Raw genomic sequence first — 13,611 nt, forward strand, 5'->3', positions numbered from 1 at the left:
ATTCATAACATTAAAAACGCAACAGCGCAGGAATAACGTTTTTATAGAAACCTCTTTATACTACAGCTTCAGGAGCTACTCAGTCTTGGTGAGATTCTAATTTCCAATGAAACAGACCCACTTCTTAATGTTTTAAGTCGATCTGGCAAGGGCCCAGGAGACTGGCTCAGTGTGTGGAGATGCTAGCCCAACAGGCCTGATGACCTGAGTTTGATCCCCTGAACTCCTGTGAAAAACTGGATGTTGGGGTGAGCGTGTGTAATCCAAACACCTCTACAGCAAGATACGAAATAGAGATAGGGGATCTCCCAGAAGCCCAGGGGGGGCAGCTAGCTGGAATATACTGTGTTGCAGTAGTAAAAAGAGACACTGTCTCACCAGGTGAAAACTGGCTCCCTGAAGTGGTCCTCTGACCTCCATAAGCATGCTATACCCAACTCACATGCACACACACACCCTGGTTTTTTGTTTTGTTTTTTCTTAATATTGCTTTAACAAGAAATTGGTTAATCATTAATTTAATATTTCTTTAACAAGTAATTGCTTAATCACCATTCAGAACTCTATTCTTCAGGGGCTTTTTATCATTTTATTATGCAAATAAGCATAAGAAACTAAACTGCTAGTTGTGAGTTTGTGAGGATACTTGAGTCAAATCATTTCAAGCTCTTTTCACAAGATAAGTTTTTATAGGGAAAAGCATATAGCTCTTATACTCAAAAAACAAAATCTGTATGCATTAGGTAAAAATATAAAATATGGAAGAAATATTTTTAATATACAGTGACATCTTGCAGGTATATGGTTCATTTTCGTACAGCTAAGAAAAACAAACAAACAAACTTTGTCCCAGAAGTGTTTCGGACACCACAAATAAGGTTTCCAAAATGCCTAAAATCATAGCTTCTACTCAACAATAATGTTCTATGGACATTTTAAATGCTGCTAAGAACCAAACACCAGTTGCTTTATTTTCTAGTTGTGAATATAATCAGAACACTTGAAAATGAGTACTTAAACCTGATGAACACTGACAAGAGAATAAACTTGAGAATGTATAAAGCAACCTCAACCCTTACACATAGAGCTCGTTATACATCTAGACTTCAACCTTAGACAAGGTTTGCTACGTAGCCAGGATGGCCTCGAACGTGCGATCCTCCTGGTTCAGCCTCCAGAGCTGGGATTATAAACACTCAGCACACACCAGATTTACTAACAGGATTTGAATTTGCCAAGCAAACAGCATGGGATGTGAGTCGTTTTCCATGTTCACACCTCGCAACAAGCACCACGCTTACCTTTGCTGGACTGTTGGGGTGGTTTTGGAAAGAGAGAAGCACAGACATTACCCATGTTTCTTCGTACACTTTCAGTGAATAATAACAACGCATAAAGGGAAATTTAAAAGTGGTTGAAAATCAGTGTAAGTCTAGTTTTCAAATCTGCTAACATACATTATAAAGCACTTCAAGAAAACACTGCTAGTCGCAGGTGGTGGTGGTGCACACTTTTAGTCTCAACAATTGGGAAGCAGAGGTGGATAGATCTCCGAGTTCTAGGACAGCCTGGGATACAGAAAACCCTGTCTCAAACACCGCCCTCTCCAACACAGACACACACACAGAATGCTTACTTCAAATTGGTCTAGAGAAAGCAAGTGGCTTATATTTATATCTGTTATTTCTCTATTACCTTTAATTGCTTGGAATTTTCAAGAAAAGCTTACAAAATAAGAATCATTAAAGAAAAAAAAAGAATCATTACCTAAAACTTTAATATCAATCCCTGAAAGCTTAAAATAAAAACTCAGTTTCACAAAATAAATACACTGAAGCAGCTATAATAGTAATAGCCTTTATTTAAAATAGTTTTAATTTAGGAAGCTCAGTTTATATGAGTTTCCAACTAATTATTAGAATCAAAGACAAACAAACAAAAAAAAAAAAGCGAAAGAAAATCCTCTGTAGAAAAAATACATGAGAAGATTTCTACATATGAAAAACAGTAAACATTCTTTACAGCCAGCCAGCCATGTGCTAGTGTGAACTCCACCTAGTGAACACCACTGTCGACCTTGAGGTCTGATTTGTTCTTGTCGTTCTTCACCGAGTAGATGAAATATGTTAGCGTGTCTTTTTCATTCACGGGAATAGACCTAAAGTGGCAACCAACTATCTGCAAAGAAGAAAGAACCAAGTAAATGGTAGCTGTAACAGATGCTGAGAGTTGAGTACAAGCTGCTGCTTTGTCAAAGTGTTACAGAACCCCGAGAGATACTCTTCTGAAAATTAAGCTGTTTTAACAAAATATAAATAAGCCCCAAAGCACATAAAAACAAAATATGATAAACAAAAGCCAGTCTGATTTCAAAGGACCCGTTAGCCTACTCAATTCATATACTCCAATTCTAATGCTTTGGTACACAGTTCATGTGGCACTGGTTATGCGTATTTTTCCCTTTAAACTTTACAACCTTAGCTTAGAAAGTACATATTCTTAAACATTAAATATCAATGAGATAAGAACTGATGTACATCATACAAGAAAAAGTCTAGACTGTATTCACAGGAAAAAATTAATATAAAGTAAACAAAACAAAACAAACACTGGTAATGAACTATAATACCATAAATATCTTGGTGAAGTCAGTATTCATTCTTCGTATGTTTCTTGCAAAAATTTTCAAATAAAACTTAAGAATGTAAATTTAAAGGAGCTAGAGGGATGCTCAGGACCGCTTTCCTGCTTCCTTGTCTTCTCACTACACAGACTGAATGTGGACACAACTACACTCGAGTAAGAAACGGAGCTGCTAAGGGGTGTGTTTAGATTCTAGAAGGCTGCCTGTTCTTCTAGAACAGAAAATAACTCTGAACTAATATAACTGTTTTAGAAGACCAGATTTGAGTTACACACTATATACTGTCATATAAATATAACGTTCGCATCAGTTCTTGGCTCCTCTCTGCTACAGAACACAGACTAGGCTTCATTAATGCCTAGCATATTTCATCATAGTAGGGGATGTCTTTATATTTATGAAGTGCCACAGTAAAAGGAATAGATCTTTTAAAGAAAAGTTATATTTTTGTTGCCTAGGCAAGAAATATAGGAGAAAATCTCGCTAGTTAGCATACTGAATTCTAACAATGTTAAAGAGCTTTCTGCAAAGAATTTTAACTTGTGTTTACCTTTTATTTACTATGTACATTAGAAATGTAGGCTGACTCTAAAGTCAAAATGAAGAATATGAGAAAACACATGCCAAAAATACACACACACAGAGATATTTCTGTCCTGTCTATCCAGTGGAAATTTTTATTTAGATACAAAGTATAATTATTTAGATCTGCAAACATGTTAAAGTGCACAGATTTTGTGGTTCTATTACTTCTTGAACCACCCCCTTCCTGCGCCACATATACACAGAGCTGACTTCCAAAGCACACTGAAGGAAGCAAAGTCCTATACAAAGCAAACTTTAAGCAAAAGCTTGGATAAAATCTTTGCTCTCTCTCGATGTAAAGAAAGCGTCCTCTACTTCAAAACGACTGTTCACAACAACCCGAAGGTGAAATCAGAAAGTTAAGAAGTCCTGTTTTAAGGCTCATCCTGTAGGCCTATTCCACAGAAACTTCAAAAACTGAATTCTAATAAATGCTTATAAGCTTATTTATTTGCTATGCCTCAATTAGGTGTTCAGTAAATAGTCACTGAATAATTAGAAATTCAAAGTGGAATAATAAAAACTCACTGAATACTTATTTTGAAAAATCACTATAAAAAGTTGCTGTGAATGGATTTTCTAGGTGGCAGACAGATGTTTCCAAACAACTCTTCTCTCAAAATAGACTATTAACTTTGACTCTCCTATGTGTAATATACTATTCCATGTACAACATTTACCTAGATCACCATCACTTACTGACCCCTTGTTGGTGCAAACAGGTTTGTTTAAACTGTATAAAACGTACATATACCTCAACAAGTTGTGCTTTATTAAGACCTGGTCTGGTTGGAAGCTTGAAGTGTCTTTTGTATCTTCTAAGTGTATTTACTTGTAATTGGTACAAATCAACCTAGAAAAAAATTAATATACAAATTAGTTCACTCTGCTGGAAGGATATCACTGATCTGTATGGCAAAGGGCACTTCCACCTCTGCACAGTAACAATCTCATTGGCCCAACCAGAGCTAAAGTTTATTAAACAGTTCCAGCTTTGGGGGATACATAGTATAAACTTTTAGAGAACAAAAAAGGAAGTTATACACCAAAGGCTATGAAAACTGTCACCTGAGATTTAACACGAGTACAAACACATGTAAACTGATTGTAGTATTTGTATTTAATTTTGAGATTTCTCAGATGCTTTAAATATTTAATACTAGCCCAAATATTGACATAAAGGCTCTGGAATCGTCAGTACGCCTATGATTGACACTTCTCGCAGAAGAAGTCTCATCTACCTCTGGAGTATCGATATCCTGGACAGGAGAATCTCCTCCATCATCGTCACTCCCTTTCCTCTTTCTTCTGTTCCGAACACTCTGAATTAAGTTTTTGTGATAATCACAAATGTAAAGATGCCTTGCCTGAAACAGAAAAAGTTTGGTCGATTTTGAGTACAGAAAAACGAAGCTCTGTTTAGTAAAATGCATAGGCCTCTCATGCCCGAATCCGTGGGTCCCCACAAAAGCCAACAAAGGAGACCAAGTCCCACAAGCAAAAGCAAAGAGCCTTTATTTTAATCAAGTTTGCAAACTCGGTCTAACTGGAGAGTCCCAAGCTCAACTAGAATAAGGTTTTATAGTAGTAAAGGTGGGGGTGAGGGGTTTCTGATTGGCTGACATTCGTCCAGGGTTTCTTGGTGACTGTGCCTTGGCAGGTGATTCTATCTACAGTGCTTGGAATGCCAGGCATTTCCTTTGAATGGTCTGTTCTTGGGTCGGGAGTCGGGTGGTCTCAGCTTGTGGTTTCTCCTGCAGCCCTGCATCGTCTCGGTAAACTAGAGACTCCAGCCTCCATCGAAATTCATCGATGGCCAGAGTCCCAGGTGATAACGGTTGGAGAAAGTAAAGGAAGTTTCCTTTCTGCCCAGACTTAGATTATCATGGCAGGCCCAAGTGAATGACTGAACATACAGTCTAAGCGGATATAATGTCTCTTTCCAATTTTAAAACGGGTGCCCGGCTGTAACAGTAGCAGGTGGGTGAGGGGGCCGTCAGGAAGAGGTGAGTGGTACCACTGGAGAAAGCAGGCAGGCTATGCATTTTTCTAAAATGTGCTTTGAATTTATATCCTAATTATGTTTAAATTTCAAGTGCTAGCGTTTCTTTTTTAAGAATTAAATGAATGTATTTATCTCTATCATGTTGTTTTCAGTTAAAGTAAACGGAAATTATTCACGTTCATTTGCAAAGTTTCTCATGGACCCTACGAAAAAACTGCTTAAACAGAATCACAAATAGTTACATAGAGACGGTCAATACTGAGCTGAACACTGTCTCCCTCTCCCCCATTTAAGGCTACAATTAAGGGCCGAATGAACACTTTTAAATTAACTTCTAAGCTAAGGGCAAGTTAAAAATATACACTATGTATGGAGATTCTGTATCCTGTTCTTCATTTGCCATCAGTCAGAGCTCTGAAAAGTAGCAATGGATCGCTCTAAAACCTCATAGCTGGCCAAAAGAGCAGACGTGCATAAAAACGGAAAAAAAGAAATCCCGATGGCTGCCGAGCGGGCTGTAAAACCGCAGAGGCTTATTTGCAGCCTGGGTTCAGAGCAGCTGCCCTAGGAGCTGACACCGCAAACGCCGTTTACAACCAGCTTCCACCAAGGCACTGTTGAACTCGGCTTCCCTCTCCGTGTACAAGAGAAAGGATCTCCCTTCTCTGTGTCGTGGAGTCCTGCCAGACACTACTTTCCCTAAAGGAGCGGAGCAACTCCCTGGGGCCAAACGCTGGCTCGGGCAGCAAAACAAAGGCGCCTCCATTCCAGAAGGGGCTGCCCGGCTACAAGAAAACTACTTGGGCCCTCGGTGCCGCGGTCCCCTTTGTTTCGTTTCCAGATCGCAGCAAAGGAGGAAGAGGGAAGCCTGGCGTGGGAGAGACGCGAGGCAGCGGGAGTCCGGGTGAGGGGCGGAGGGGACCCGCACCTCTGCGCCAGCACGCGCTGGGGGAGGTGGCCCGAGTTGCAGCGACTTTGTTTCAATCGGAGAACCCACTAATCCCACCTGCAGCCCAGTCCCGAGGACTCGCGAACCCCGCTAACGACCCGGCTGGGCAAGCAGGGTAGGGCAGGGCAGGGCGGTCCCGTTGCCACTTACACTCTTATCCAGCTCGATCTTCACCTTCTTCTGCGAGATGCTCTTCTGGATCCTCTTGCTGAAGCTGGCGTTGCCAGCCGCGCGCCCGCACCGCTCGCCGTCCTCCCGCAGACAACAGAGTTGTCCGGTGCCGGGACCGGCCGCTCCGGGGGGTCCTGCAGCCGACACCGCACCAGCACCCGGTACCTCTGCCCCACCGCCCGCCGCGTTCCCATTCCCCGCCGAAGTGGCGGCGGCTGCAGCAGCGACCACCGCGGCCACCGCAGCGGCCGCGTCCCCGCCGCGGCTCATCTCCTCCGGAGTGAAGCCGTTCATGTCTGCCAGCTCGGGGGCGCCGGCGCCGCCACAGAGCCCCGCTCGCCGCGCCGCTCCGCCTCCTTCCCCGGGGCGGCCGTTCACTCCGCACCCCAAGTGTGGCGGCGGCACGGTCCGGCGCCCAGAGTCCCGAGCCTGTCGGTCTGTCGGCGCCGGAATAGTGGCCGGTTCCTGGGACTGTGATCAGGAGTGGAGCGGCTCCTAGAAAGGGGACCTCACTCACTGTCACATGGAGACTTCAGCAGTTGGACCGCGGCTCCACCGCCTCTTCCAGCCCCAGGACCTGCGCGAGTGAGACGCCCCTCCTCCGGCCCCGCCCCTCCACTGCCGCGCGGCCCCACGGGAATAGTAGTTCTCTGTCGCGGAGCCAATTTGAGCTCCGTTCTGATTACGGGGTGGACCGACTGGATGAACTACTCATCCCAGCGCGCACCGCGCGGCGAGCAGCCCATGAGGGTTTTTTTTTTTTTCCATTCCAAGCACCGGGCTAATCCGAGTATGAGGTCAGGTTTAACACTGTTTCCTTGCTTCTTTTCTTTCCTGCGAGCAAGGGCTGTTTTTAGCCCCTGTTATGTCACAAAGTTAGTGTTTAGACGGCCAGCCGACTCCTGGGAAGAAGCATAAATTGTGTGTGTCAGTAGTGGGGTACTAGGGAATAAGTAAGAAAAAGTTTATGGGCTCTTTCATATTTATAAAAAAAAAAAAACAAAAAAACTCGGACGTTCTGGCGCTCATTAGGCCCTGGGTCCTGCATCTCCACCTCCTCGCCACAGCGGACTTCTGGAGCTTGGCAGGTCCTAGGCACACCCGTGTGCCCACCGGTTGACAGGCACCTGGCTGCTTTTCCCTCTACTGCCCGTTGAGTTCCTTGCAAACTGACCTAAGATCGTTTAGAGGAACCTCGCTGCAGGACTCCTCAAAATACTTCGCAGCGCTGGCTATAGGGAACAAGAAGAGAGAAAAACCTTTCTTGAGTCATACACATGCGTACACGTATGCTTGTATGTGTCGCGGGTGTGTGTGCGTGTGTGCGTGTGTGTGTGTGTGTGTGTGTGTGTGTGTGTGTGTGTGCGCGCGCGCGCGCGCGCGCGCTCTCGCGCATGGGTACGTGTTTGTGCTCGCGTAAGCCTGTATTCCTGCCTGAGCCTCTGGTGGGCGGGGTGGAAGGATGGGCGTGGCCATGCCAGCTTTGCACCTCTGCTAACGTTGGATTATTTAGCAATCCCGCCGATTAAACAAAAACAGTGTATTTCAGGTAGAGGAGTTTTGAAAGAAAGTCCTTTTAGACCTAGTCAATTTCCTAACATTTGAAACATTTACCGAGAAACTCAAAGCTATCCACGTTATCTGTGAGTTTCTGTTCTCAGATGGAGCAGTGAAAATTAGTGAATACACTTTTATTATTAATGGTAATTTTTATCTCGTACTTACTGAATTATAGATTAATATATTTAGTCAATTATTCGAAAATTCTAGGCTCTCGTGCCTTCCCCCACGTCATTTCTTCTGTCTCTGGGATTCCAATTCAGTACACGTTATGTCTCCCACTGTATCCTTTGCGTTCCCTACCTTATCTTCGGTGGCTTTGTTTTGCTTTGAAATTCCTTTGAATTCTTTTAACCCGATCTTAGTCTCACATTGTCTGTTTAGGTGTGCCTAATCTGTTCTAAATTTCACCATAATTTTGGGGTTTTGTTATACTTCTTAGTCTTATAATTCCTATGTTGTTTTTCCCCCAAATCTTAAATGTCACCAATTTTCCAGTCCTCTGACAAAATTTAGAAGTTTGACTTTTTCTTCAATAAACCTTGCAAGAACAATGATTTTTAGACTCTTTTTATTAAGTCTATTTCACTTGTCTATTGTTTCTGGTGATGACTCACACCTGACTCTTCCAATTCATTGTCTCTGCTCACCTTTCATTTTATGTGAAAGAAATAATTATAGAACAATTTGAATTATGCTATTACAGAGCAGCTTCCAATCCTTCTCTGTGGGGCTAAGAATCCTTAACTACTTAAAGCCTGAGGGCTTTCAATACAAGTAGGTGTTCTAGTTCATACGCCCATTGTGGAGCTATGGTCCTTGCTCTATAGTGAGTTACTTGCTTATTGTAGTGTCGAGAATTGAACCCGGGGCTTTGTGCGTGCTAAGTGAATGCCCTACAACTGAACTACTGTCCCAGCCCAAGAAAGACCTTCTACAGTTCCTTAGGGCCGATTGAAGTCCCACCCTCTAAGTGACTGACAAACGCTCAGCTTCACTCTTCCTAATTTCTTAAGTGTTAGTGTTCGATTAATCGGCCTGACACAGACCTAGATACACCTGGAAAGAAGGAATCTCAATCGAGGACTCCCCTCCTTCGGATTGGTCTATGCGCATTTCTGTGGGGCATTTTCGGGGTCCTTGATTGATATGGGAGGGATCCGGCCACCGCTGCTGGAACCAGCCTTGTGGAAGTGGGCCTAGACTGTGAGAAAGGTGGATGAGGATGCTGGGGAAAGCAAGCCAGTAAGTAAGCAGTGTTCCTCTGGGGTCTCTGCTTCAGTTCCTGCCTTGGCTTCCCTTGACAATAGACTGTAACTTGCAAACCAGATAAACCCTTTACCCAAGCTGCTTTCGGTCATGGTGAGAGAAGTAACTAATATACCTGGCTGTACCAGCATCTGCATTTTGATGCGATCTATAGTTTAACATTTTGCTCAGCTAAATCTGTGGCTTCTGCCGTGATTTTGTTCTCACCAATATGAAGCCACCTAATGCCGGAATTTGCTCTGGCTCTAAAATTATGTGTGGCTAACTATCACAAAACTATTAGTTTTAACAAGAAATTTAAGGTGACTTAAAATGCCCAGGACCCCAACTTAAACACACAAATGTAAAGATTTGATGCTGAGATACAGTTGTGATTGAGAGCATAACAATGTCTTTCTGGGTCTGGGTTTTCACTCAGTGTAACATTTTCCACCTCCATCCATGTACCTGCAGATTTCATGAGTTCATTTTCCTTTACAGCTGACTAAAATTCCATGGTACATAGACGCCACGTGAAGTAATAAGGGCAGCGGGGCTGCGTTCCCAGCACCCTGGCCACCTGCTCGGCTAGCTTATGCCCCGAAATAACAACACACAAACTGTATTCATTTAATCACTGCTTGGCCCTTTAGCCCTAGCCCTTACTGGCTAATTCTCACATCCCGATCAACCCATCTCTAATAATCTGTGAGAACCGGTCTTACCGGGAAGATTCTAGCCTAGTCCATCCTGGGTTGGAGCTTCATGCCGTGAGCGGGGCATGGCGTCTCTCCCAGGCGTCTGCTCCAGAGAGGAGAGCTTTCGAGACTGAGCTCACTTCCTCTTCCTCCCAGCGTCCTGTTCTGTTTACTCCTCCCACCTATCCTCTAACCAATAAAATGGGCCAGGGCAGTGCCTTTATTAGCCAATGACCTTCCTCCATCATTTCCCCTTTTTCGGTTTAAACAAAAAAAAAAAAAAAGCTTTAACTTTAACATAGCAAAATTACATATAACATAACAGTTATCAAGTAAAAGTTACAATAATCTTTATCACGACTAAGGAAAACTATAACTATAACTAAGTATTCTTAACTCCATCAAAGACTCCAGAAAGATATAATATTACCTAAGTAAACAAGAACTAAGAAACTTCAAACTCTAGAAATGACAAAGACATCTCGCTGCCTGGACAGTCACCCAAAGTTCCTCTGTACCATTGGGGCATCCATCTTCAGCCTTCAGGCCCATGGTATCCAGCAGACATTTCCATAAAGCAGGAAAATTCAAAGTCAGTTCAGTCACTATCTGTTGTGTCCTGCAGAATGTCTCGCAGACTCTTTCAAAATGAATCAGGAACCCCGAAAGATCATCTCACCTTAGGCAAGTTCAGTAGTCCTCTCTCTGCGGGTTCTCTGTGTCCAGTTTATGGAATAGTCCAGGCAAGAGCAGTTTCTTGCCCAAATGGCTATCAAAACTCCATAACGAGCCTCTTCGATGCCCATCTTCCTCTTGAAGTAGATTGGTGCTGCCAGGAGCAGAGTGTCTCATTGTCATGAAAAGTCCTCAGTTATTAAAACATTAAATGTCCTATTCTGTAATCTTTGAAAGACATGAAGAATGTCTATCTAACTGAAATACATCTCTATATATCTAGAAAATCTAACTAACATGACTACAAGCTTTACTATTATCGATGATTATCCATTAACAACCTATATTTCTTAATTATACAGTACATATTTAAATGAACTACACAATCACAATACCTTAATCAAAATCAGAAACACTTATACATATAACAAAATTGACCTTAAATCTCTATCAATAAAGCAAAATCTATACTAATGCAAATTATTCATATCTATATCATATCCCCCTTTAAATGTAAAAGAACGTTTATAAACCATATTTGGGAACATGGGCGCAGTTTTTTCTCTCCAAACTGCTTCCTGCTGAATGGGGGCGTCGTTAATTAGGTCTTTCATGGTATAACCTGTGTACTAGTTTCATCTCAGTTGGCAGTTGAGCGAAGCAATTTTCTGAAGGTGTTCACACCAACCCTTCAGGAGGGCGTGGTCCATCATACCAAATCGGAGTAGAAGAAATGAACAGCGTCTCATCCTCTGTGAAAACAAAATAAGAAACTCCTTTCCAAAGTATCATATCCTTAGATACAAATTCAAAATATCTATGTTGGATTAGTTCAGCAGTATTTATAAATAAATATCTTTTAGCAGCTGTTGCTCCTTCCTCAGCATTCAAACGATTCAAAGAGAGCATAATAGCATACAGTATCAAGATTCTCTGTGTATTTTCCATCTTTGTTCATTTTATTTTAACCTCTATTTTGTTTATTTTTACTTTTAACTTTTTGCTTTTTGAGATAAGTTCTCTGTATCTTTGACCTGAAGTAACTCTGTAGACCAGGTTGTCTTTGAACTCTCAGAGATCCGCCTGTCTCTGCCTCCCAGGCATTCAGGATTAAAGGTGTACACTACTACACCTTGAACTCACAGAGATCTGTTTGTCTCTGCCTTCTAGGCACTGGGATTAAAGGCGTGTGCTACCACACACAACTCTCTTCCTTTATTTGTTTTTTACTTTAAGAACTTCAACTTTTAGTCTGCATATATTTTTAACACACTTCAAACCATTTAGAAATTTTCTTTGTCTTTGAATCTCTCTTTACTGTATATCTCTCTTTTTCTGACCACACGAGTCTTTAATTTACCAAGCAATATCAGTAGGATTAAAGGCGTGGCTTTGCCAGCTAGATCCAGTCCATTCCTTAGCTTTCCAGCCTCATGGCTGAGGTACTGGCTGTAGCCAGCAAGCAAGCTTCAGCAGCCTGTGCTAGCAAACCACACAAACCGCTTGCGTAAAAAGTCAGAGTTTGTCCTGGCAGGACAGCCCAGAAAGCCGCATTTTTAAATGGCGCAGCTTTCTTCCTGCTACGGCTGAAAACCGAAAAGCATGCGTTCAGCTTTTTGTCAACACCGTTTAAGTGTTTCGTGGCAGGACCTCTTAATGAGCTGCAGGCTTTGCAGCTAAAGCTGAGTCAGGAAGCTTCTCTTAGAAGAAAGCGCATGCTTGCCTCTAACAAGCAGAGCAGACCCGAGAACACAGTGAGTCTAGTTGCCATCAAACTAATCGTAGCACTTTACTCCAAATGCTCTATTCAAAAGCTCTGTCTCCTGCAGGAGCCAGACAGAGATCTCAATGGCGGCACAGCCCCAGGAAGTCGCGCTTTAAAATGACACAGCATTTTTTCTGCTACTGTTGCCGAATCAGGAAATCTCTCTACAGCACGCCACCAACAAACAGCAAAAATCTGTGTTAAACTCTCTCTCCCTTATTTTTAAGCCTTGTCAGGTTTTTTAAGTGGATTTAGTCCATCACGTGGGGCGCCATATGAAGTAATAGGGGCGGCGGGGCTGCGTTCCCAGCACCCTGGCCGCCTGCTCGGCTAGCTTATGCCCCGAAATAACAACACACAAACTGTATTCATTTAATCACTGCTTGGCCCTTTAGCCCTAGCCCTTACTGGCTAATTCTCACATCCCGATCAACCCATCTCTAATAATCTGTGAGAACCGGTCTTACCGGGAAGATTCTAGCCTAGTCCATCCTGGGTTGGAGCTTCATGCCATGAGCAGGGCATGGCGACTCTCCCAGGCGTCTGCTCCAGAGAGGAGAGCTTTCGAGACTGAGCTCACTTCCTCTTCCTCCCAGCGTCCTGTTCTGTTTACTCCTCCCACCTATCCTCTAACCAATAAAATGGGCCAGGGCAGTGCCTTTATTAGCCAATGACCTTCCTCCATCAGCCACGTTTTCATTATCGCCAGTTGGTGACTCTCTGGGCTGCCATGTCCTAGCAGCTCAATGAGCACGGTGAACGTGTGGTCTCCACAGCAGAAAATCTAGTCCTTGGGGCATGTGCCCAGGACTGACCATCTGACTCAGATGGTTGAGCTAGTTTTCATTTTCTTGAAGAACCTGTGCAGGTGTTCCCATCGTGGCTGTACCAGTGTACTCTCACCAACAGTGCCTGGAGGATCCTCTTTCCGCCATTCTTCCCAGCATGGGTATCATTTGTTTTTCTTAATCTAAAGCCGTTCTGACAGGGCAAAGATGAAATCTCAGAATAGCTCTAAGTTGTATTTCTAGGGATAAGGGTGGGGACCACTTTAAACATGTTTCCTACCATTTGCATTTCATCTTTGGAGAGCTCTGTCCAGTTCTATATCCCCCCTTTAAAAAAGTGGGTTGTTTGTTTTATTGGTGTTTAGATTTTTGAATTCCTTGTGTATTTCAAACATGCATTTTTCTGTCAGATGTTTAGATGGCAAAGATGCAGGAAAAAAAAATTGCTCCCATTTCTGTAGGTTGTCTCTTCCGTCGTCAGTTAAGTTTGCTTTGTGGTATAAAAACTTTTTAATTTCATGAT

The 13,611-nt window shown here is 42.9% G+C and overlaps 1 protein-coding gene across 1 annotated transcript; it reads right to left on the bottom strand.

The window, feature by feature from the left end:
- Nucleotides 1-1,843: 1,843 nt before the first annotated feature.
- On the bottom strand, nt 1,844-6,934 carry Sap30 (Sin3A associated protein 30). The gene is made up of 4 exons (XM_041673868.1): nt 6,334-6,934; nt 4,471-4,596; nt 3,984-4,082; nt 1,844-2,178 (listed from the first exon to the last, which is right to left on the bottom strand). The coding sequence occupies exons 1-4, from the start codon at nt 6,646-6,648 to the stop codon at nt 2,056-2,058; spliced, it is 663 nt and encodes a 220-aa protein (XP_041529802.1). The 5' UTR covers nt 6,649-6,934; the 3' UTR covers nt 1,844-2,055.
- Nucleotides 6,935-13,611: the final 6,677 nt, after the last annotated feature.

This window comes from Microtus oregoni, unplaced genomic scaffold, assembly GCF_018167655.1.
Source record: "Microtus oregoni isolate MIOR12 unplaced genomic scaffold, Mior012 000024F_ref0000369, whole genome shotgun sequence".
NCBI classification, from domain to species: Eukaryota; Metazoa; Chordata; class Mammalia; order Rodentia; family Cricetidae; genus Microtus; species Microtus oregoni.

What these genes read in the sequence shown, in the direction of transcription:
- Sap30 (XM_041673868.1), bottom strand. Translation starts at nt 6,648, where the DNA reads ATGAACGGCTTCACTCCGGAGGAGATGAGCCGCGGCGGGGACGCGGCC. An exon ending in AGATCGAGCTGGATAAGAGT is followed by an intron (nt 4,597 to 6,333) that starts GTAAGTGGCAAC and finishes TTTCTGTTTCAG; the next exon opens with GCAAGGCATCTTTACATTTG. An exon ending in AGGATATCGATACTCCAGAG is followed by an intron (nt 4,083 to 4,470) that starts GTAGATGAGACT and finishes ATTTTTTTCTAG; the next exon opens with GTTGATTTGTACCAATTACA.